We start from the raw sequence: 26,683 nt of genomic DNA on the forward strand, positions 1-26,683 counted from the left end.
AGATTTTAATAGACGTTCTATGTAGAACTATAACTAGTAATCCAATCACTCATGCACTCTCCTCCACTTAATTCTATTTCCTGTAACAGCCTAGTGATTGCAATGGCTTTCCTGATTGCAGCAATTGCAAAGCCCCATTCCTGTTCACCCAGCCATGAAAGATGACTGGATGCACTGATTCTCTACTGAAATCAAAAAGGAGCAGCAGCAGATTGGAATTGCAGCAATACAGCAGAAAAATCAGACCTATCATCAGAACTTTTTTCATTTCTTTTTTCTTTTCCTTTCTTTTCCTTCTTTCTTTTCCTCCTTTTTTTCCCTTCCTTTTTTCCCTTCCTTTTTTTTTCCCTTCCTTTTCTCCCTTCCTTGCTTCCTTTTTTTTCTTTCTTCTTTTCCTTCCTTTTTTTCCCCTTCCTTTCTTTTTCAATTTTAAATCATTGGAAATCAGTTGAGGTCTTTTTTTTTAATGAGGAAAGTGAGGGGGGAAAATCCTTTTTCACCTGTGCATTCATGCTATAAACCTATGCATGTAAAAAACCTGAGCCAGAGAACTGTGGCCACAGGATTATGTGGACGGATGTGTCCTCAGGCTGTCTCTTCCATGTGCAACACCTAAGGCATGAAGTGACGTGGTGTGCCTGGTTTTAACCACTGGTGTTAGGTAGCAGAGGAAAGGCAACTTGCAGCAGAGCTATGTCCATCATCATGCTGGCTTTTTTACTCCTTACTCCTTTATAGTGGATCCATGACTGACTTTGGTTTTGGTTTGGTCAGGTCTAGAACAGACATGCTGTTTCTGTGATTTTTGTCACCAGTCCTTTTCTTGCATCTTATTCCTAATGGCAACACTTGGAAAGCGCAGTCAGGGAATCCTTGCCCTTCGATTGCTCATCCTTGCAAACCTGGCACCACTATCTTCAGAATTCAGATTGTATCCAGATCTTCTTTGCCTTTGGCATCAACACTGCAAGATGTACATTCTTTGCAGTGGCTTGGGAAAACTGTGGGCTATAGTAAAACAATAGAAAATGCTTTCCTTTTTTGATTGCCTCCTAACTTTTTATTAAGCAGGGAACTTTTTCATTAATTTTTTACGTAATGACTTGCAAACAAGTATTTTCACAGATCTGAAAATGATAAATCCTTTATGAAGTTTCTCTGAGGGTAATGTTCCCCTGCCATCAAATCAACAGCCCAGTCTCTCCAAGATGGAAGAGGAAAAGAAATCTGCTACTCCATGTCCACTGGACATGAAAAGCCAGAAGCATACCAGGTAAGAGTGTATTTTTCTATCAAGCATTACAGTACATGGCCTTTCTTAATTACTGCCCATCTTCTACACTGCTCACTCTTCCTTTATCCTGTATCTTCTGGTAATGGCTTCCATGCTCCTGCTACCAGCTGTCTTCTCCTGTCTGCTGCTCAAAACAGGTACTTGTGTTGCCTTCAGCTGATGCTTTGTTTCTGTGATAGTCCATATTTTTAGTGGAATTGAAAGATACCACTGGTTTGCTTTTACATATTCAATCTGAGGCTAATGTCTCTGTTATAATGGTTTGCACAGAGGTATTTTAATCACAGAATTAATTAACTTTAATCTTCAAGAGGAATTTTAGAAAACTATGCATTTGCAAAACAATATTTTATTAATAAAAAGACTTACAAACAGTAAGAAAGAAACCCCAATTTTACACTGGACGAAAAATCCAAAATAAACTCCCAGAAACATGCCTCAGTTCTTCGCTCTCTGTACAAGAAATTCCATTGGGTAATAATCCTACGTACACATTTATCTCAAGATGGCTGAAAGTACAAAAAAGCACGATGAAAGCACCATGTATACTTCTGTGCAGAGTAGCTACACAGCCAGACAGACTTAATACACACAAAAAATCATTATGACAGTGATTAAAAAAGCCATGCTTTGTGTAGCACCAAAAGGAGAATTATGTGGACTAAAAAAAAAATTCACTGACAACTGCAAGCCCTACAAACCCTGTATTAGGGACATGACTGACCAATTTCTGCTTGCAGCTTCATCTCTTCTTTCCTCAGAGGAAAATTGTCAATAAGTGCAAATAGCTCAGCTGGGGTTGCTGGGAAAGGATAGCGTTCCTTGTCCATTCCGTGCTTGTCCATTACCACGATGCTGAAACTGTAATGGGGGATCCTCAACAGCAGCCTGCAAAATAAGGAACTTGTTAAAGCCCATCACCTACTGCCTGGGCACTTCAAACTATTAAAGTGGCAGAACCAGCCTGTTGGAACTCAGCAGCAGGGATGGTCAACAGGGGCTATACAGGCTCTGCTTTGTTCAGCTGTAAGAACAAGGAGTCAGCTAGAGAGCAGGTGCCTGCACATGCTGCATGCTGAACCTCTGCATTAGGGAAAGGTCAAGGTAACTGCACTCAGCAATGTTTCCTTCTCAGACCTGACTGTCAGTATAGCACATGCCATTACCTATTGCTGTCACAGGAGGGGAAAAAAAAACCCAACCATAAGACAAAAAAAGTGCTATATGCATCGCCCAAAGAAAACCATTGTGATGCAGCTAGAGTTACAAGTAGGCTATTCCTGTTCTTGGCTGCCACATGGTGTAAACCCACAGTGAGATAAAGCAGGACAAAATTACTGGAATCAGTTATCTGGTGGTAACTCCAATTTAGGAGAACAAAAGCCACTGCTAATCATGGCAGAGCCCTTTCCTTCCAAGGGGTAAAAGGAGTGATTTGAGCTCCTCTGGAGTGTGATGGTTACAAAAAAAAAAAGCACTCCCATGTTGTGCTTGGAGAGCCTTAGATGTGCAGTCAGTCAGTGTCACTGGTGCAGGGAAAACAAATTCAGGCAGCTGTGAAAGAATGGTGTCAGGACACCACTGGTAAGGTGCAAAGCATCAAAATTGACCTTCCTTTGTCTTCTAACACGTCTGAGTGCTCTATGTGACATCTTGTTGCGGTTAGGAAGCTTGGCTATTAAATTCAAACTAAAATAAAATTTGAAGCTAAGCTATGGCGATAAGAAACTACATTCCTCTTGTGCTCATCCCACCTAAGAAAAATCTTACCCTCTATAAATCCTAATGCTAATCTTCTGAGGTTTCAAGTTTTAACTAGGGTACCTGTGTTCATTAGTTTACTGAATGCCAATTCTGGACAGCATCTTTATTCAAGATGTTTAAACCCCATGTGTTTCATTTTGATTTAAGTGCCTTGCAGCACTGGAATGCTATAATTCACACACTGCAGTAACAACAGAGGAAAAAAAAATCAAATGGAGAACTAACTTTCACTGAGCATGGCAGGTCATACCCGTTTCTGAAATGTAGCTCCATTAAAGGTTGTAGGAGGTAATGAATGAGGTATTACCAGAGCTTATTATTTTCTATAGAGACACAAGAAAACCTTTTCAACTTTAGTTAGTGGATGAAGCAGCTTGCCAACTCTGGGAATATAAAGACAGTCTCTCTTCCTCCCTTGTCTCAGCTGTGGAGAAACAAAGAGGTTATGTCCTACTCCCCACCTGTACAGACCCACAATCCACACCTTTCCTGCACTGAAAGACTTTTATGACAGATGGAATAGAGTTAATTTTCTTCCTAGGAGCTGGTACAGTCCTGGTTTTTTGGACTTAGTGCAAGAACAGGGTTGATAACACACCAGTTTTTTAGTTGTTGCTAAGCAGTGCTTAATTTAATCAAAGCCTTTTCAGTCTCTCATGCTCTGCCAGTGAGGAAGGGCACAAGAAGCCAGGAGGGAGCACAGCCAGGACAGCTGACCTGGACTAGCCACAGGGATATATTCCATACCATAGAAATTATGCTCAGTTTAGAAACTGGGGGGAATTGGCTGAGAGCCACCAGTTGCTGTTTGGGGATGGGCTGGGCATCAGTCAGCAGGCAGTGAACAAATTGCGCATCACTTGTGTTTTTTGGGTTTTATTCCTCTCTTTTTCCTTTTTATTATTGTTTTTATTATTATCATATTTTACCTTATTTCAATTGCTAAACTGCTCTTATTCCAACCCCATGAGTTTTACCTTTCTTTGATTCTCCTTCCCATCACACTGGTGGTGGGGAAATAAATGAATGAGCAGCTGTGGGGTACTTAGGTGCTGGCTGGGGTTAAACCATGATAACTTTCTTGAATAAAAGAGAAGCTCTTTGTGGTCTCTTTTCCCTTTTATAGAGAAAAAATGTTTTCATTTTTTGCAATCCAAGAAATTGTCTGAGTTGGAGTGAGTTTTAATTGGCGACAATAAAAAATGCTGACATGTCTTTAGGCATATCACAACAGATGTTGCCTAAAACACCCCTGGACTTTTTTTCCTAAATAACTACCTTTTTCCCTGCCAATGAGGCCTTCAGTTTTGGCTCTGGTAGTCCTCCTGTCCCTAGGAAATGCTGGCACTTGAATCCTCCCTTTCAAGTGAAATCGTGTCTAAAGCCAAGTCAAAACAGTTTAGGCACCTCAGTAAAACTGCTGATGGTGTAGTCAGGCTGACGAGGCTGAGATAATTTCCCCTTTGAAATATTTCCCATAACATTTCTGCTTGTGAGACTTCAAAGAGCAACCACTGCTTTCCCTTCCGGTCTGGCCTCAACCCCCAGCAGCACTGCAGAGAAGATAAGCTGCCACTGCTATTTGGGGCTGCACTGGCAGCTGTGCCAAGGCTGTCCTTGCACAATGATTGTAGCCAGCCAGGACTGCATCAGACCAACTTTGGCACAAATACTTCAAGTGTCTTCAGCGGCAGCAGCTAAAATTACAAACCTCTAACATGATCATAGGGGTACACAGGGAGTTAACATAATTCAGAAATTCACTCTGAACAAACAGGCAAGGAGGACACGGCATTTGAAAGAGTGGCATAGACGTCAGCTTGTTTCATGTTTAAATGACTGTGACCCATTTAAATGTGAAATAAGCTGACATCTATGCTCTTAATTTCATAAATACCAAATGCCCATGAGTTTCAGTAGCTGTTACATAGAAAGCAAATTAATCCTAAAACTTACTCATCAACATCTACCTTCCAGTGTCTAGCTACGTACATTAGGGAAAAATATGTATACTTAGAGAGCAAGATGCAGGGAATCAAAAGCAATACATCTCACATGCTAAGGTGCAAACACAGCTGTAATGAGAGCTTACTTTACCTGAGTTGCAGGGCAAGCGATGGGGGCAGCAGCTTTACACCTATTCTTCCTATCTGTGCTGGGAAGACACCAACCAATTCAACTACAGTAACATGTCGGAGGTCTAACCCACACTGTGCTGGCTGAAAGGGTTAAAAAAAGACAGAGTTGTCAGTTATCAGTGAGAGAACAGGAAGTTCTTTTGAGCCTGACTTTGAAAAGTCTCTAATTCACACTGTAAAGAAGTAGATCCTCATTACTCCAGGGGATGTTAAACGACAGATTCTTTACCACTCTAAGAAAAACAACACACAGGGACCACCTAGTAGAAATATAAACTTGTCTTTGTAATCACATGAAAGATGCCAAGGTTATTAAGCATTGTGCCAGGAATCTGGCAATCAAAGCAAGGTATGTGAAATGGAAGTTGACTGGGAGAGTTTTCTTTTGGGCCAACTTGTTCAACCACCGTCAAGCAGTGGGAAAAGTACTATAGCCATCAAATTTAGTATCTTAAACTATTTCATTTTGATCAATAGATTGAATTTTCTTGCCAAGTTAGTTCAGCACTCTGGATTATTTCTGTGCTGAGTCTCTTTGCTCCTTTGTCTGTTGGTGCACTGATTATGTCTGAAGCTATTCACGCTTCCTTATATTGTAGTTACAAAGCCTGTAAGCCTGGTTTGCAAGAACTACAACCACTGAAGTGCTGGATAGTTTGGGTTCTTTACAACTTCTTTAGGACCTGAGTTAGGGAATTATTATTGAGCATAAATTAATATTAAATTAATTTGGGGAGGATGGATGAAGGCCAAAACTGCCTGGGATTCAGCAACTGGTCAGTCAGAGGCAGCACAATCTAGCAGAGAGCTGAACTAGAGACTGGAGAGATGGTTCAACTCAAATCCATGAAAAGTGGTTCTGGATTAATTCTTACTGCTTCAGCCAGGTCCTGTAGTGGCTACAATATAATAGCTGTCATTTGTGGATTTATATTAAACAGCAGAGCTTGTCTTCTTGTCTTTCTTTAGAGAATAAAAATACTTTCAATCCCACCCCTGAAATGTGTTTTACCTGCAGCATTCCCAACTGCAATCTGTAGAAGAAGTTGGCTGCAGTAGGAGTTGAAATAATTAGCAGTCTTCGCTTCTCATAAAATTGGTCCAGAAGTGCTGCTGCAGTCCTCACATTCACATTAAGATTCATGGCTAGAATTAAAATTAAAACAAAAGTTACACAGCATACTGAAAACAGGTCTGTTTCTAAAAGCACACATTCAGATAGCAGAAGCACAAGAACAAGAAATAATAATAAAGAAGATATGGGTGAAATAGTGGCCTCATTGAAACCAATAATTTAATCTTAAACTCCTCTGGTTTGCAAGATGGATTGACTCCAGAATGTGAAGTTTTGAAGAAAGCTTTGATCTAAAACACAATATCAGTTCTGAGGTATCATCATCATCCTAGGGAAGAGCAGCCAACTGTGGCAAAGGTTTCAGCTGCAGAGTGCAAATCGGCAGAGGAGATAAAGATCTTAAGTTTCTTACCTCCAAGGCAATAAAGTCAGCAGCTGCATTCCACCCCATACCCCCTTCACAAATTCTCACTGCCACAAGAACCATTGCTCTGGCAGCTCTCTGGTAAAATAGTAAAATACTCACGTGCACAGGTTGGCTCCACTCCTGACCACCCCAAATTGTACTGGCATACTCTAGCTGGGCTTCCTTGCAGCTCATAGCCACCAATGCAGGAGAACTCACAGGTAGCACCATAGTTATTTCCATCACCTGAACACTTGATGTAGCCATTATCTGGGGCATTTAATTTCACACAGCGCCTGACTTTAAGCAAGAGGACAAAGAAAACACAAGAAGACAAGGTATGAATCACCCTGTTTGTTACTAGGGTAGCATGGCCAGTGGAATATCAATATAGAAGATAAGGTATTTTTCTGTTGGCATTCTATGTTACTAGTCATGTACTTAAAAACTCCAAACAATCAACCCCATCTTAACTCACATGTAAACTAAAATGATTGATATAGATATATAGGTGATTGTGGTATCATGATGACAAAAGGTCATGGAGCACAAAGAGAGCTGAAGTTGAAACCTACAGGTTTCATCTCTGTATATTCACCTGCAGATTTGAAGATCTGGACTTGTGGAAGGGCGGCCCTACTTGACGAATGTGAGTCACAGCTGAAAAAACTCCTTTGCATACTTGTTTCACCAGCTCACAAGCTAAATATCAGGGAGAAGCCTGCAGGAGGGAAGGGGTGCAGAGCTGGAGACAGGACAGATCAATGAAGCTCTTCTCCAATGTGTGGAGTGTAGGCTGTCCCCCCTGCTGCAGACCTGGCCCCCAGGGTCTTGAGCAAGATGGCATTCTCCCTTTCAGCATCAACATAGCTTATATACACGTACATTTACATACAAGTAGAGAAATAAGGACATTTCTCAAATTGCCTACTAAGCCAGATGCAACTCAGTCATTGTATTTATAGGGTAAAAACATCATTCTTACCTCTGACTTTAACAAGAAATTTGCAAGTGCCTTTATTTTCAGCTCTGTCAAACACGGTATATTGGATTTTGTGGTTGCCTTCTGGAAAATGGGACCCCGGTGGCAAGCCTTTCAAAATAACACTAAAACAGGAGATAAAACAGGACAGACATTCATAAAATCGTTGGTATTTTCTTACTGAGAGTGGTGTAAAAGCCTGAGAAGTGACGTTTTGTGGGCTGGGAACAGTTGCTCACATGACAGTCTATGTGGAATAATCACCTTTTTTTTCACCTGCCAGACATTACATCAGTAAGACTTTGGAATTTCTTTATTTTGACAATTTTAAAAGTTTTTATTTTATTAGGCTTCATTTCTTTTAATGCTTTTAATTGCCATAGAATTATAACATCAGACCTTAACAGCAATCTTGTTTTTAATTGTGCATTTTATTCTTCTTTCTGATATTATTTCACTGTAGCAATAAAAAGGCAATGTCACTGTCTTTCAACAACTTTTTTATATTCACATAAAACTGTAAGCATCTTTAAGCTTAAAACTTTGAGCTTTTAAGCTTAACCAGTCCACTAATGTACTGTTAAAAGATTTAACTTGCTTACTAAATAAAGTAGACTTTCTATACACTTACCATTACAATAACCTAAACAAAGCGACATAAAACCTGCATGATAATGACAGGAAAATCAGACACAGTGGACCATTACAAGTACACCTTGCTCTTCAGGTAAATGGGATTGTGAAACCGTAAACATTGTCAAGGAAATTCTGAAGAAAATGTTAAGTTTAAATCCAATGTTTAAAGCTACCAAAGTTTCAAACAAGAAATGTTACTTTAAAGGTAACTGCATTATGCTGGGACAGCAGTAGCTAGCCCTACCTTAGGAAGAAGCCTGAAGGCGATTGCAGATACTGTTTTGTGACACAGTTCACCTTGGTTTTTCTATAAGGCAGTCAAAATGGCTTCTGCTGCTATCTCTCTTTTCATTTTTATGTACAAAAGATAACTTGCTGTAAGAAAACTTCACCTCCAGGCTGTCAACTCTTTTGGTTAAACATACAATTCTTTACAGTCCAGTGACACGTGACAGCTAAAACAAGTACCTTGGATGAATTAATGGGAAAGGGCACCTGGCCATCTTCATCAGCTGAATTGCTAACCAGGACCCCAGCAATAAAAAGGAGAAAATACAAACATCTACAGAGTTGCACCTACTCTGTCAGAATCCCGTCAGCAGTGTCCCGTCCCTCCGGGGTGTCCCAGAACACTCTGGCCGTCAACTTGTTGGGCTCTGCAGTTTTTTCCTTCACACTTGGGCACTGGATTCTTGGAGGTTCAGTATCTGTTGAAATAAATATCAGAGAAATAGGTACTTGTGAATCTGTTATAGCTATGCATTTTCTTCACAGCTCTTGACCTTCTGTCAGCGTAACCTGGGATCACCTTCAGCTGACCTCCTCAACACTGGAGCCGTCCCAGCCACGGCATATGGAGCCTGTACTTCTCACTTTGTAAGAGTAAGAAATGACAATAAGCAATGCCTTGCAATGTAAAAAAAAGTAATTAAAAGTAGTTATTGTGAATTTCTTTACACAGTCCCCAGCTTTGAACTAAGGAGGGATGCCCAACGTTGTACTCAAGCAGCCTGGATGTTCTGCTTTTCCTCTCTTTGTTCATCTGTGTGGTAGACTTTTTAGGTGTAACTCCCATAGAGTCACATACCAGCTTTAAAAATGAACAAAGACACAGGACTGCTCTTTACTTGCAAATAGAAAGCAATCCCTAAAACACTGCATAAATTTCAAGGGTGGCAGGCCTTGTCTTTCCATTTGCAGGACAGATCTAAAGCACAATCTGGCTAGCTTTAAAAAAATAAAAAATTGAGACAACATTTAGGTCTTTATGAAGTATGAGATATAGAAAATAACATCATAGACCCTCATATTCTACAAGCAACACAGAGCAAGTGCAGCCCTGCTATAGTCTTTTCAAGGTATTCCAAGAATTTGGGACCCTCTAAAGCCAGCTTCTATTTGTTCTGCAGGAGTTTTCCTCCAACCCCAAACACCACAGCTTTGTGAGACACTTCCATAGGAAGTATTAATTTGGCAGAGGAAGGAGTGGGAGAGGCACAGGCGAGTAACTGTCATACCAAAGTTATTCAGAAAACATCAGGAATATTGCAAATTACCTTACACAAATGCTATTTTTTGTGGGATTTCTTTTGGTATATAAACAAACAAAAAATACTTCTCTTCCTGTAGTACTGGGAGGATAACTGCTGATTTTTCTGTAGATCCTCCTGGAAGGTGAAACTAGCAAGAGTGGGTTTCTTCTACAGGGAGTGGAGCAATAAAGAAAACAAACAGCAGAATCCTCTAAGCAGCTTTTAAAGCTTCCCGTACTTTACAAAACCTTTCATTAAAGATACATAAGACACTTAGTTCTTCCTTATGGATCCTTTATCACTCTGAGCTCATTCACTCCTCCTTCCTTTATCTGCTATGGTATGCAAATTGACAGGATTTTCAAGTGTCCACTCTGGCTGTAGGTAGCACTTTGTCTCCTTTCCTCATGTGTCTTATTCACTCCCTTATATTTAGAGTACCTTCCCACTACGTGTGGGAACCTGCTCACACTAGAGTCAGTGAGTGCTACAAGACTGAGTTGCTCTCAATACTTCCCTGGTGTATCTGAATTAGGGTAAGAAATAACCCAGTCTCACAAAGCCTGCTTCTGGCTCTGGTTAGTTTACTGTGGCAACAGCTCACTACTGTGCTATGGACAGTATACACTGAATGAACATAATGCTGGAATAAAAGAACGGCATTTAAGGACCCAGTGTTTTAAGCACTTAATTAATCAGAAAGCTCATTACGCTATTTAGCACAGCAAAGGCTGGTTCGTATAAACTGGCTTGGACTTCCACATGATAGAGACAAACAATACAGTTACTGTGGGAACCTACTCACCAAGCACCCAGGGACCAGGCAGCCTTTTGAGCTGGACTTAAAAATTCCTGGAAATAATATTTTCTCTGGTCATTTCAGCTGCGCCTTCACATTCAACAGGCACTAAATGAACCCCACCAGAATAACTCTGCTTTAAAACGGACCAAGAGAAAGCAGCTTTCTACCAAAAAGGCTCTTTATCTCCAGTGGCCACTGGGATATGTTAAACCAAACAGCACTCCGGTCTTTTCCCCTGTGCCTTGTACAAAGTTGCAGCTGATCTATAGCACATTAAGCACTGTGGCCACAGCTTGGCAGAAGAAAAACAGGTCTAAACAAAAAACAACCCATATAAATGCAGAGAAGGCAACCACAGAACATCCAGGCAAATACATAAGTGACAAAATTTAAACACAACCCCCAAAAAACCCTTCAATAAAATGTATGATTTGAGCAAAGTGCCCACCTACAGACTAGAAAACTAAACAAAACAAACCCTAGCAGAAGAACCCACAAGGTTGCTAACTAACTGCTGGGAAGGCTTTATCAGGATGAAAAAATCATCCTGTAAGCAACAGACTGTCCGACTTCCTTGCTTAATAACTATTTCTGGCGAAAGCTGGAGCCAGGACATGCTGCAAGGTATCTGACCCCGTACAGCTAGTCTTACTACAGTGTTACTGCTGAAAGACCAATGCAAAGCCAAGTGGATTTAGTTAAGCTGTTTAGCAGGGCTATGTATTACACAGGTGAAATCTCACCTGCAAGGTTTAATTCATGGGCAGGGAAATTGAGTTTTCATTAAAAAATGTGGTGTTGTTCAGCCACATTCTTGTAAGCTGTCACTTTTCTTGTCCACCCAGCAGCAGCAAATGGTACTCTGGCTCCACACAGGGAAGTGTCATTGCAGACATGGCATCAGGAGGCCAGCACTGGAACACTAAATTTTAAAGCAGCCTTTTGAACCTTATGGAGAAAAATGCTAAGTTTTCAAATAGGTTTTAGATTTATATTTTTTTAAGCATGCTCCTGGGATTGGCCATATTTACCATTTCCATAAAATTTAAAAAGCTTGTTAACTGCCTTTCTCATGCTTTGTTAAAGGTTTATGTTCAATTGCTTGTCAATTTGGGAAGACAAGAAGAAAGAAACAGGGATGGTACTGAATGTCCACTGGTTGCTTATTCAAGAGTCCTATGGGAAAGGTAAATGGTTTGCTGCTACATAAACATGCTGTTATTGCTAATGACATTAAACAATGGCTGGGAGTTACTTCAAAACATTAGTCTGTGTAAAAAGCATAAAGAGATGAAGAGACTGGAAATCATAACAGGCAGAATGAAAAACATTGTCTTGCTCTCCCCACTGCCTTCCACAAGGCATTGCTCTGTATTTCAAAACATCCATTATCAGGGCCTGTGTAATTAATGACTCAGAGTGCAAAGCTTGTTTCAGGCATCCATAGTTGGAAACTGTTAGTTAACTTCCTATCCATACAGACTTAGGATGTGACAAAAGGATGACTTAGCATGGTGACAGCCATTTACCACAATGTCTGTTATATAATCAGAAGGACGATGAAACCTTCATAGAGGAAAAGACTGATTTTTCAATATTCTAGAGGAAAATACCCATTTCTGTGTTACAGGGCATTAAGGATATAATGGAAATATTATTCAAATGAGTATTGGCATTTTTAGCTAACTGATAACCAAAAGCAGCTGTACATTGATCTTTTTTAAACATCTTTCCTCTTATAAGAGAGGGACAGGGGACAGACAGTCTGCTTTGTTAGGACAGAATACTCACTGTCTGTAAGAGCTGCCAGAAGTGACTACTAAAACATACCTATTTTTAATTAAAAAAAAAATATTAAAGAAAAAAAAATCTGTTTACCCCCTTTTAACGAGTACCACATGCAGCAATGATGTTTGCCTTATGCCCTTCCCGTATGGATCTTCACCACTGCGCTGTGAACCCCCCAGTTTTGTGAAAAAATACTAAGTGCAACTGTAGTACAAAACGACAGAGGAAAGTGCCGTGTTTTCATGAGGGTGATAAATTCAGGTCTGCAGTAATTTTGCCGTACTTGATACCAATAGCTGCAGTGTTCCCAGGCCACTTCCCTACCTATATCATGAACTTTACAAGCCTGTGCCTGTGATTACACCTACCATCCCTACTGTGCAACTAATTGCTGCCTTTGTATTTCAGCTTAATTTTACCCCTCAGCTGGAAGTGAACTGTTCAGCCAGTTCTCTCCTGGCCACTGGCAAGCTTTTTAGGCTGCAGTTCACTGATGACTTTTCTGTAACTACTGAATTACATACAGTATGGGATATCCAATTGCAAACTGCATAAACTGTTACAGTCACATCTTAGGGTCCTGTCTGGTCACAAAAAAGAAAAATCTCTATCCTACCTATCAAAAGGTTAAAAGATAACCTTATTAAACAGTTTACTAACTGCGTAACTCACTATTTGCATAAAGAAACTGTGTGCATCCAAGATTTTAAGGTGTCTTCTCCTGTGTGGTATTACCAGAACTTAAATAATAATATTACTTTTACTGCATTACTTGGGACTTGCAATCATCCCTGTGCAACAACTATCCAGCATTTTTGGAATCAAAAGATGTGATAGTGCTAATTTAGCCTCTTTTTTTCTTCTTTTTTGCATAAGACATACTTGCTTATTCTACTCTGCAAGACAGCATCCTCTGTAATAAGCACCCTGTTGCTGCAAACAGATGAGATTCTGAAAGTGCCAGGAAATACAGAGGACAACATTTTATCATTCCAAAATTTCAAAGGGTTTGTTTTTCTTCCTCTGCCCACACCACTGAGAAGGACAAGGCTTGTTTTTGTAAATAAAAAACAAGAGCCACCACAAACAGTCTAGATCTAAGCAGCAGACTCGTTTCTACATTTGTACACCACCAAGTAACTGAGAACCTGAACAAAATTCTATGAGCATCAGGCCACAGTGGAGAGACTCCAAAGCCATTTGCTAACATATACTGAGCCACAGGCATTCTGAGGTAAACCAAGTTATCATACACCGAGAACACTGAGCACAAATACTCTACCACCCACAAGTTTAAATTACTGGTAGCCAATTCAGATGGCCAGAAAATACTTTCCTTTGTGGGTGGCTGCTGAAGCTTTTACAGACACTTCCTAGAAACAAGAGCAGAAGCTGAGACTTCACTATCTGCTGAAATCTCATTAGTAAGAAGGAAAGTTAAATCTCAGTATTTGTTTATTTCTCTTTTCATTTATGTAAAAATAATTATTCCAGCCAAGGTTCCCAGGAGACAGGTGACTTTTAATTAGATAATTAAAAATGCTGGTGTAACTAATATGAACTAGGCTGAAATTTAGTTTAGCTCACTGCAATCATGCTGATAGCTATAATCCATTCATATTCCCTGGATACAGTTGAGGACTATGATCCCAAGAAAGAAAACCAACAGATCAGGCAAAGGGTTTGGCTTCAAACCTGTTTTATCATTAAGCTGCAGAAAGCACGACAGACTCCAGCACAGAGAACATGCTAGAGCAGCACAGCAATTACAGACTCCCAACCCAGGAGTCACCCAGGAGACCAGTGAAAGCTGTTACAAGCATTGTAAAGCACTGACCATTTACACCAGCCTCATCTTAATTAAAGAGAGAATGCTTAGAGCTGATAGCTTGTGTGTAAGGTAGTCTGTCACTTGGGACTGAAAGAAAGCACGCTGTATCCCTTGGAAAACTTTTCTCTACTTCCTCAAACAAGAGAGTTGCTTTTTCTCCCCAGGAGCTGGATGAAAAAAGCATTTTGGAATTTATTTGGAGGACTCGGGCACCAGCAGGTACCTCAAAATGTAGACTTTCTAGGATGAAATCCAATAATCTTACTTACCAACACAGGACGCTGGTCGGCCACTCCAAACCTTGTTGTCCATGCACGTTACTATACGGTCGCCTTTCAGCTGGTATCCTGGTGAACAGTAGTACTCACACCTTGAGTCAAAGTAGGCACCATCTAAGCACTTGAAGCCCCCATTGGTGGGCATGGACAGTGTGGGGCAGCGCTTTTCTGGAATAGAAAGCAAGGACTTCTAGAAACCTGTTATCCCCCCTTAGAGTAATGTGAATGTGGGATATTACATAGAAATAAAGACAGGGCTAGTAAACATCAAGTGGGAGAAAGTAATTTGCCACATGAGGTTTTTCAGACTGTTCTTATTAGCTGTATTTCAAATTTAACTTTACGTACACATTAGGGGCCTAATACAATATTTATCCAAGAAAAAGATGACGAGTACCTATTCTTCTCTTCTCTGAAAATGTTGTACTTCAAGAGCCCATTTAAACAGCCAGTACAAGTTGTGTCAACTTATAAAATCCAAGATGGGCAATATTTTAAAGCAGCTTTATGGCTCTGTCATAAATCACACAAATCAAAATCCAATACTCATAAAACACTCCCTACCTGCCAAGAGTATTTGTACTGCTCACGATACTTACCATGCAATGTACCACACTAAGATCTTCAACAACAAGCCAATATACATAATCAAGTAATATTGTCAATGCTTAAAATACCAGTAACAATCCGAAGATCACCGTTTCAAAGGCAAATAGAGTTTGTTTGCCTTTGCCTGCAGTGCAAGCATCACACACAGATTTCATAGCTACTTACGTTTGCACAGTACTTTCCCAGACCAGCGTTTGCTTGACTGACAAATTAGCTGCTGAGGGCCATGCAGTTCGTAGCCTTTTTGACAGCGAATATCACATCTCGTCCCCAATACATTCTTATAATATTCCCCTTGAGGTGTCCTGCAGTTTGCATAACCATGCTTCACTTTAATGGGGGAGCACCATGGTGTTTCTGGCATAGAGAACAAAAACCACATATAATATTTTGGAACATGTAAAAGGTCAGACACGTACACAAAGTCACTTTTCTTTACTCAAGGTCACAGAGAAGAAATGGGGGGAAAAAAAACCCAACTTATTTAAAAAGCCACCAATCCTCAAAGTGGAGAAGTAACACAGCAGCTAAGTACGCTAAATCTTATACATCAGAAGGTCAGCCCTTCAACATCTGGCAGCTCTCTTCTATTACAAACATTAAAGACTGTAGTCATTAATCTGGGATGGGGGGGTGGGGTGATCTATCTTTTTTTGTCCATAGAGAAGTGATTCAGAGCAGCCCTGCAGAGAAGGACTTGGGGGTGGTGATTGATGAGAAACTCGACATGAGCCGGCTTCAGTGTGCGCTTGCAGCCCAGAAAGCCAACCGTATCCTGGGCTGTATCAAAAGAAACGTGACCAGCAGGTCAAAGGAGGTGATCCTTCCCCTCTGCTCTGTTCTCATGAGAACCCACTTGGAGTATTGTGTACAGTTCTGGTGTCCCCACCTAAGAAGGACACGGAGCTGTTGGAGCAAGTCCAGAGGAGGCCATGAGGATGATAAGGGGGCTGGAGCACCTCCCATATGAAGACAGGCTGAGAAAGTTGGGGCCCTTCAGCCTGGAAAAGAGAAGGCTGCGTGGGGACCTCATAGCAGCCTTCCAGTACCTGAAGGGGGCCCACAAGGATACCAGAGAGGGACTCTTCATCAGGGACTTTAGCAACTGGACAAGGGGGAATGGGTTTAGACTTAAATGGAAAGTTCAGGTTAGATATAAGGAAGAAGTTCTTTACAGTGAGGGTGGTGAGGCACTGGAATGGGTTGCCCAAGGAAGTCATAAATGTTCCATCCCTGGCAGTGGGCAAGGCCAGACTGGCCAGACTTGGGTGACACGGTCTAGTGTAAGACGTCCCTTCCCATGGCTGGAGGGTTGCAACTAGCTGATTTTAAGGTCCTTTCCAACCCTAACTAGTCTGTGATTCGATGATTCTGTGGAGTAAGCGTGCCACCATGTGGCCAGTTTGATGACAACTGGACCTTTTCCCCCTCTTGTTTTTAAATGGGTGCATCTAATTTCTATTTGGTAACCAAAGTTTGCATCAGAAACACCTTCGATCTAACTGCAGTTTTCATCTTTACAACATTTAGCTTTCTTACTGCTCATTAAAAAAAAAAAATAAAAAAACCTTCCATGATAGTATGTACAGTAGAGAACATTGCCTTGGCTGAATGTGACAGTTCAAGCTCTCCCACAGTTAGAAAACGTGTCACTTATGTATTGCCAAAATATCATGCCTGTCTGTACATATCTTCCATGTATCAGAACAACCATTCAGGTTTTAAGTACAGCTTCAGTTTTACAAAGTTACTTTCCAAGTCAGCACCCAGAATTAAGCCAGAACTAGAACTTGGAATTGTGCAAGAACAGCAGTTCCCTTACTGTTCTCAGTGGTTCTGAGGTGCCACACTGAAACATCCAGATATTCTTTATAATGCCAACAAAATAGCCTTCTATCAGCAAATGGGCATGTAAATTGCCATGATTAAATCTGTAAGCAAGTGTCCAACAGACTAAGTGAGGTGCATTCAAGAAAGATCTGACCTTATTCCTTTCTCTGTGATAGTAATTTGTAGCCTCTGATGGCAACATGCATGCAGGCAGAATGAATATATTTGACAGCTCAAACCCCTGCTCTTCCTACTGCAAAATCGTTCATAAAGAAGTGTTGATGTTCATTCACAAGCACACTATATACTTTGCATATATCCAGAAAGGGGAACCCAAGCTCCAGAAACTTAAATTCAGCTCTAATGTCCTTGAAGATCTGGACTTCATGTGTTGTACTTTTCACCTCGAAAGATGGGTGGAAGACTAACTTTCCCTAATATCATGGAAATGGAGCCTGAAGTACAAGAACCATCTTCTAGTTGCCCCTGGATGCAGGACAGTTACCTGGATGAACCTGCCAAGTCAGAGAAAAGCTGGAATTTGGCTGGGACTACAAGGCTAACATTCCTACCAAACTCATGGGGAAAAAGGGAAACACACGTACATTAAACTGAAACTTTAACTGGTTGTCAGGGCTACACTTCAAAACACTCAGGACATGGGTACCATCTTCTTGTGAGGATTTAACACCATACTGTGATAGTGATAGGTGCAGTATCAAACAGAGACTGCCATTCCTAGCCAAAGCCTCAAAACTATTTCTTGAGCTTTGACCACAGGGTGCACCCAGAAAGCTGTGTTTTTTCTGCAGTGGGCAGCTTCTCAGTAGGAGTTTCCTACACAAGGAGTGACCAAGTCTGCCCTTGTCAACTCCAAAATTTGAAAAAGACATATTAAGAGGGAGAGAGGGAGGGATTGCAGAGTAAAAAGAGAAAGGTCCTGAAATCCTGTGTGACTACGTGTGACATGCAGTAGGTACATGACAAAAGTTTCCAAGTCTGCAAGAAACAGGAAAAAAACCCCAATAAATAAATATCTTGCATCTTACAAAGTCACAGGAGATACTTAAACTTGATTTCTAGATAATTTTTGGCAGATGATCACTTCTAGGCCTTAATTCCTGTAGTTATATAAAATTTTCTACACAATTTGGATCAGCTCCACACATAAATACACAAACCCCAGTATTTTATTTCTCATACATGGGCTATTTATACTCAGTGAGCAATATTCTCTAGGACATATTTGCACTTTCCCAATAGAAACTACATTTTGCACCTTCATTTTCCTGTGCTGGTCCTGAATTAACACAAATAGCATCTGAAGACTAAAATCAGAGACTAAATGTCGAGCTTTTGACTAGACCAAAAGGACAATCCTCTACACTAGTCCATTTCAGAAGCAGTCTTATTGTACTGTGACATGCTTATTATTGTATTTCACCAATACATGTGAAAACCCTTTACAGTAGTGTGCAAGTGGCTTCTAGTTGCCCCTGGATGCAGGACAGTCACATGGGCCTTCCTGTAGTATTGTGACAGCTATGCTGGTCTATAGTGAGAAGCAAAGCAAGGCTCCTAGAGAGGGGAAATACATCTTTTACCGGACCACATGATACTGTGAGGAAGAAAAATAGACATGCTTTCAGATGCAGATAACTTGAAGAGCTTAGGAAGAACATCTGTTTGATCCAAAATGTTATTATGCTTCCTCTAGAACTGAATGTGATTAAAAGAGTGGGTGAGGCAAGGTTTATAAAGGGGCAAGTATCTGGATTTAGACCAAGTGATACCACTGGGGAAAAAAAAAAACAACAAACAACCCAAACCCAAGTAACTTGAAAAGCTTGTGTGCCTGAAAGCACATCAAACAATACAACAAAGTTTTAGATCAAAGCTTGTTTATTTTTAAGTGAAGACACATACTGGTTTTCAAAGGCTAAGGAGCTACATAGAGTATTGATGGAGTATTAGGGCTGGGTGGGGCTCTGAGAGGTCACACAAACTGTTTCCTGCCTCAAGACAAAATCACCTGTATTCCTGAAGGCATTGGGAATAAGAAAAGCTACAGGTTTCACAGGCACCACTTTTAGAGCTTCACCATCTGTAAATTGTTCTGTACACTTAACCAAAATTTGAGTTTTTAGGTACCAGAACATATGCAGGTGATTGCCACAATGTTGCCTCTACAGCTAAGGCTATCTTTTGATCTTTAGAATATTAGAGAAAACATAAGGAATGAGGATCATCACAGCAGTAGCACTAGAGCAGTTATGAACACAGGAACTGCTATGTTTTGTAGAATCACAGAATTGTTCGGGTTGGAAGGGGCCTTCCAGTGCACCAGGGTTTCTCAGAGCCCCATCTAGCCTGGCCTTGAATGCTTCCCAGGATGGGGCAGCCACAGCTTCTCTGGGAAACCTGTTCCAGTGTCTCACCACACTCACAGTGAAGAATTTCTTCCTAATATCTAATGTAAATCTGTCCTTTTTCAGTTTAAAACCATTCCCCCTTGTCCTGTCGCTACTTGCTCTTACAAAAAGGCCCTCTCCAGATTTCTTGCAGGCCCCTTTTTAGGTGCTAGAAGATTGCTGTAAGGGAAGCGCTTCCTCATCAAATGTGATCTGATACAACCATGCCAAGTGGCTGGAAAGAAAGTATTTTCTAGAGCATCGTCTCCCCCAGCCCATCTGTTCTGTTTAAACACCAGCCTCAGCTGAGCATTTCCTTCTGAAGTAGCATGGAAAGTGTCTGGCTATACTGTTGCTTGCTGGTACACCAGCCAACAGAGCTGAGGGTTCACCAGGGAGGAAGGAAAAAACTCTTAAAAAAATGCTGTAGGCACTGAAAGTCTCAACAACGTTTCTCTGGTAAGCTGAGCAAGTTGAAAAACATCCACATGAAGACAAAAGAGTTCGGTAGGAGGTTGATTCCTCCACCCCCATAAACTGCAATGTTTTCTTGCAGATGCCAAAGAGGATGAATTTGTGTTCTCACTTGCACTGTTTAGTGACTGTGTGTGCAAACAAAACCCAACGCTGCTTACATATGTAAACATCAATTAAAAAACATTTTGTTATTTGTTACTGGGAAGTTTTATTTGCTGAGCAATGGGCCATACCCAAAATGTTGGAATGCTCGCATAAGGAGAAGCTCTAAACGTAGCTACTCAGCTCATTTTCCCTTGCTTTGTCTTTCTCTGCCTCCTTCCCCCCAATACCAACTTAAATAAGTATGCTAATGAAGAGTGAGCCTTTTCTGCTCCGACCCTTTATACTTCTAGATTCACATTGTCTGATCTTCAACATTTGGCAGTAGCACTTCCAAACTCAGGGCAGTTTCTAATATCTGCGTGAATGAGTCATTATGTTTCACTTAACCCTGGTGACATTTTGGCTGACATGAGTATAATCCAGTTTGTATCACCATATAAAGGGATTTTATACAGAATCTGCATTTTAACTACTTGCCTACCCTGGCATGAATTGGCATCGATCTACCTTTGTGATCTCTGGAATTCTTTTTCTATGTGTCTGCAGAGAGCTACATGTTAAAAGGCAACAAAAAATGAGTTCACCTGAATATAGCTTTAGACAAATATTTCTGCATGTGTCTGAAAGCAAAATTTTACACTGAAGTATTTTACTGGGAGGAAAATAAAACATTTATGAAAACAGCAACATAGCCATAACATCTATGCTGTCCTCTTTGTTGTTCATAAATGCCTGAATTACTTTATGACTTACCTCTCGTAAGGCCCATCGATTCTTTTCAGAGAATCAACAACATACAAGACAGCAATGACCAATATTTTCAAGTACTCAAAATGATTACATCACAACTTTAGCATGTCCACAGATTAGTTTACTAAAAAGAAACACAGTTACCATTTAAAGTGACAATACTAAATTTCTTTACTGTCCAGGCTTCTGAGGGACTGTGGCAAAGAAAAGCACATAATAATAAAAAAAAAAAGATTGAGACAGAAGCAGATGTTTTAAGAAAACAGACATAGTAGATGGAAGATTTACTGGTAGTGGCAAAAACCTTTTCAATCTTGCTGAACTGCAAAATCTTACAGAATAGGGAAGAAAACCTGAACTGGCTTTATAAACACACCAGTCCACTCACTCATTCATCCAGCTGCATGATTTGGTTTTGGAATGTACACTTTCATTCATTAAACACATTTCACTTGGCATTTCAGGTAGCAGGCTAACCTGAAATGCAAACAATTTTTTTTTTGGGGGGGGGAAAGTCATGAAAATCAAGTTCTCTTGCATGTACTTCTATACATTACCATCAGTAGGCCCCAGTTTTAAGTTAGCATATCAATGATGGGTTTGTTAGGATGTATGAAGAAGAAAGAGAAGCTCTTCCCAGATTTTCATGATTTAACCACCTGATCTTCTAAGAGCAAAGGCAGTGCAAAAGTTACTTACTCAAGTACATGAGAGTGGTGATCAGTACTAGATCTAATTTCCACTGTTTAAAAAAACAGTAGAAATTAAATCTTGATCTAAAAATCCTTAAGAAAAATCATGGAGCTGGGTCACCAAGATTTTATAATCCATGAAAAGAAAAAGAATGAAGCTTTCTCTCAGAAATCTGCTAATTCTCTTTAGCACATAAGCAAAGCATTCACCTTTATATCTATTGCGTGCATACACATCTTCATCGTCTTCAAGGGGTGAATATCCCGACCCTAAAATACAAAATAAAAAAAAAAAAAGTGCGGCAAGAAAGGGAATACAAATTAAGAATAAAAGAAAGCTTTGCAAAAAGACATGCAAGATTAGGATGCAATAATCTATGCAATGCCATCAGCATGGGCTTCTCTGAAGCTCAGATTCATAGCAGAACCAGTTTATAGTGAATTTTAAAGGAGTAAATTGATTTGCTAATTAAATGAAATAGTAAATCTCTCTCACTGCTCCTGGAGCAATGGTATGTAATGCCATGTTGCACGTCAGGTCACAGCTCCCCTGTTATGAAATGCCACCTACCACGAAGTTGATTTATTCAGCAGAGAGAACAGAGGAGGTGCAAGTGAAGGGGCACATCAAAGTTTTCACTATAAAGTGGTTCCATAGTGTCAGTGGCTGTCAACAGCCATCAGGCCAAACAGCAGAAGTAAAATGTGTATAAAGTCAAGAACCCTCTTTCACAACCTGTATGATCGTCATACTAAGAACAAAACATTGAGGTACATTACCTGCAAACACAAGTTACACTCAAATAAAAAACACAGTTTGGTATCAAGCAGTCTTCTGGGTTGTTCAAAATAAAGAGAGAGTATAGTTCTGTACTTTTAAAATCCTGTACAACAGTTAAATGCTTCAAATAAAGGTAGAAACTGCTTATAAGAAACAGAAATCATTTGGAGCACCATCATTCAAGTAATTCATCAGTAAAACACAGCAGTCAGGAAGAAAGCCTTCGAAATATCCTTATGGAACATTTATTTAAAATCAGCAGCTTCAGAGCATGAAGTCCATTCTAACTTCTACATGTCTTCTCCAAGAAGAGACTCACACAAGAAGAGAGTACTCATACTCTGATAAATCTTTCCAAAAGCCTTGCAATCAATAGGCAGGTACTAAAAAGGTTCAGCATTGCGCTACAGGAGCTTCTCATAGTTACAGCTATGGGGATATTTCATCACCATTTGTTGAGGTCTGAGACCATGGTCTCTACAAGCTGCTGCTTAAAGTTAGGTTAAATTAAATAACTCATGCTCCTCAATAAGCTAGTAATTATAATTTGATGTGCAAACCACACATTTTTTGCAGAGATGAAACCTGAGAGATGTTAATGGTTTTATGATTTAGCACAAGAATAAAAGAGCTACCAAAATGTTTGTATCCCCAGGATTACTGTCAGCATCTGTCAACGGATTCCACTTTCAAAAAACAAAATAAACTGCCCAGACACCAGTAATACTTTACTTGTTACTCTACCAACCTCAGGAAAACCCTAGAGAGAAATCCAGCCCATGGACTGCTCCACCCAAGTAGCTTTAGTGCATAGGGCTTGTCTACAGAAGGGCAGTACCCTCCACACGTCCACTGCAGAACTGCTTGTGGAGGGTTCAAACCACCTGAAAATGAGACACTTTGCATCTCCTGTGACCCTCCTTGCTGCCTTAGCTGCACATTGGGCACCATTGCCCAGGACCCATGACCAGCCTGCAGCCCTCAGCAGCTCCTCTGGGAACTGCAGGGAAGCAGCACATGCGTGAGCTTCATGTCATACCAAATTCTTGCACCAACACTGCAGCTATGTGAACCCTTCAGGCTCCTGCATATGAAAAAAGAAAAAAAAAATAACTGAGAGAGTTGTGTTCGTATGTACCATCAAAGTTGCAAAACCCCACAATTCACCTTGGGCCCAATTCAAAGCTTTCTTCTGTCGCTGAGAATCCTTCTACCAATTTTCAGAATGCTTTGAGCTGGGACCTTGATGAAGTCAATTTCAAATGGCTTCTTCCCTGAAACCAAGGGATTCATGTATAGCACAGGCTTCTTATCACTTAAGAGCCATTTCTCTCGACTTCTTGCATTTATTGTTGTGGTTGAATTTTTGATGCCTAAACACTGACATCTGAGAAACTTCTCAACATATGAACATTAAACTGTGTGGCACTTGGACTCTGACTAGAAAAGAAAGAGCAAGCTGTGATCCCCGAGGGCTTTGTGAAGACCTTGATATGTAAATGAACACTTCTCTAAGCATCAATTATTATGTCAGAAAATGGGACACTTAGCTAATTACTCAGTTTGAGGGTTATATTGTTAGGTCAGTGTTATCACTCTTAATTGTCCACATTTTAATGTGCAGTGACTTTAGCATTTAAAAATCAGAAAAGGAGGCTCAGGGGGACCTTATCACTCTCTACAACTACCTAAAAGAAGGATGAAGTGAAGTGGGTGCTGATCTGTTCTCCCAAGTAACGAGTGATAACACAAGAGGAGGTGGCCTCAGGTTGTGCCAGGGGAGGTTTAGACTGGATGTTAGGAAAAATTTCTTCATTGAAAGGGTTGTCAAGCTTTCGAACAGGCTGCCCAGGGAAGTGGCAGAGTCACCATCCCTTGAGGTATTTAAAAGATGTGTAGATGTGGTACTTAAGGACACTGTTTTAGTGGTGGACTTGGCAGTGCTAGGTTAACAGTCTGACTTGATGATATTAAGGGTCTTTTCTAACCTAAATGGCTCTATGATTCTACTAATTTACTTGAATGTGTGTTTCAAAAAAGATCACTGCATTTCTGACTTATTGAACATTGCTGGGAAATGGAAAACAACAAAAAACCCAGCCTTAAAAATACAGTTATTATTTCCAATTTCAGCTGCATGGCAAATACCATAAAATAACCAAAAGGACAGAAAACAAAGTGGCTTAAAAAAAGAAATATACAAAAACCAGTTGTAATAACACTATGTTGTGCACAGGGAAACAATGGGAGTTAAATGAGCTTAGATGGCATCTTTTCTGGTCAGCAGGCACAGGCTACTCTTGATACTGGGAGGAAAGGAAAGGCTCATTCCACATGTGCTGTACCCTTCAAAAGAGAGTAGAGCACTTTGGAATTCCTTCAATATTCAAACAACTGATCAGTTTAAGCATGTGTAAGAAGAGGATAACCAGCTTCCACCAGTAAGTCTACAACATCTGGATTTAGTTCCTCCAATGTTTTGCATCAGAGTTTTACATTCCACAGTACCTGAAGTCGTATCAAATATATGACTTTAAAAACTTAGCTTTACTTGCAGCAGATTGTAGAGCTTCTTGCAGTACAGCAGGTCTAGGTCATATAAGACCTCAGAAGTCAGGAAGATGAACACGAGGAGGCAGAAGAGGCACCAAAACCAGTCATGACCTCATTAGAGAGCTTTCTTTTGTGTGTAAAAATACTTGCACTCATTTTATGATGATACCGGTTGAACATTATGCACCAGTTCTGCAAAGTTTATGTTTAAATACCATTGGCTTCAGTGAGATTTCAGTATTTGCTTAAAAACTGCCTGCACACTCGACTGTTTTATTGCATCTGGTCTGTAAAGCTAAAAAAAAAAAAAACAACCCCAAACCAGCAAATATAATTTATTTTTTTTGTTAAAGAAATCTAAGTAGAAAAAATAGCATAGGAAGAGTCAGCAAAAATCAATAGACAGAGATACTGATTTATCTTGAACCTTCCTACAAATCTATTTGTATTAACAGAGAATATAATGGCAACTGCTTATATTAAGCAGTCTTCAGCATGTATAGTAACTCAGAAGATACCATCTGCTCTGCTTTTTCCTCAAAGGATATATTACACTGGCCACACCACTTTTCAGTCCCCTGCCTGTCTTTGCAATGCACAGGAAAGCAAGTTAAAGCACAGAAACCTCGCAATCCCGTGTTCAGCAAGAGTTGTGCTGAACTGAGAAGTAGAGGGTATCAACACAGTCATTGCATGTTCCTGAATCCACCCACAGCTCACCCATCCAGACCAAGTTAATAATCCTATGTGCAGTTTAGTTGCCCAGATGATTATGATTAACTTCCAGAAATGTTGAAAAATTTCCCTGCCTGTATTTCATTGAATCAGTGTTAGGTTGGAAGGGACCTTAAAGATCATCTAGTTCTAACCTCCCTACCATGGGCAGGGACACCTTCCACTAGACCAGGTTGCTCAAAGCCCCATCCAACCTGGCCTTGAACACTGCCAAGGATGGGATAGCCACAACTTCTCTGGGCAATCTGTGCCAGTGCCTCACTGGAAATTTACTCACAGTACTTATGGAAATACACATGTGAACAGCACAGATTTGAGCTTGCATCCACACCCACAAGCTCCACACCACTGTTGTGCTTCTATTCCTTGCAGGCATAAGGTCTTTCAGACACAGAAAGTAATCCCATACCAAGTAGATCTCCTCAGGGCTATAATACAGATTAATTCACTGTGCATCAGTATTGATTAAGATGTAAACACCTTGTTTTAAAGCACAGGTTTTAACTTGCTTCAAGAGTGATGCCTCATACAAGATTCCATCAAAGAATAGTTCTTTCAAAGTTGTCATAATCAAAGCACCACTGAAATTCAAAACAGAAGGTTTCAGAATTAGCAAGTTCAAAAGAGGTCAGACATGACTGAAGTTTACATGCCAGTAGTAGCTTATGCTTTGTGAAATAAAACTGTCCAATTACATCCAATTACACAGAAATCAAGAACCTGATTAGGAAAATGCAGGCACAGGCTCTTTTTCCAAAAGATAATCTCTTCCCTTCTCTCTTGCCATCTGTGGCACCAAGTCACGAAGAATCTGTTTTGAAACAGATTAATTACCCATGTTGGGAAAATCATTACTTTACACAGAAGTCAGCTAATAAAACAAAACTCCTTTCATGTGCTAGCAAATATTGTGTGACAAAAAGTACTACTCCTGGAATAAAGTGTCTCGTTCCCGTCAATGACACTGCATATCCAGAAGTAGTCAGAGTAAACTGCATGAGTGCAGCTGCCAAAAATCGGTGGGATGGAAACTGCATGGACACAGAAGTTGTTAGTCCTGGAAATCTCTGTAAAGTACAATTCAACTCTGCTTCCTTTTATGTACACACATAGATGTCTTAGATACAGAAAATCCAAAGCAAAACATTTTCCATCACTGATTTTGGTTTATTTTTCCCTCTCCCGACTGGCAATAAAAGGGGAAGTTGTTCAAG

General features: G+C 40.3%; 1 protein-coding gene across 1 annotated transcript; it reads right to left on the reverse strand.

The window, feature by feature from the left end:
- Positions 1-1,627: 1,627 nt before the first annotated feature.
- SRPX (sushi-repeat containing protein, X-linked) lies at positions 1,628-21,670 on the reverse strand (the record flags this gene model as incomplete). Its single annotated transcript, XM_010015857.1, has 9 exons — positions 1,628-2,182; positions 5,156-5,277; positions 6,209-6,342; positions 6,798-6,977; positions 7,663-7,784; positions 8,876-9,002; positions 14,518-14,694; positions 15,301-15,492; positions 21,611-21,670. Coding segments are annotated over 9 exons (1,295 nt in total), but the record flags the coding sequence as incomplete, so codon positions are not given.
- Between the last annotated feature and the right edge of the window lie 5,013 nt (positions 21,671-26,683).

The sequence above is a fragment of the Nestor notabilis genome, unplaced genomic scaffold, assembly GCF_000696875.1.
Source record: "Nestor notabilis isolate BGI_N333 unplaced genomic scaffold, ASM69687v1 scaffold5816, whole genome shotgun sequence".
NCBI classification, from domain to species: Eukaryota; Metazoa; Chordata; class Aves; order Psittaciformes; family Psittacidae; genus Nestor; species Nestor notabilis.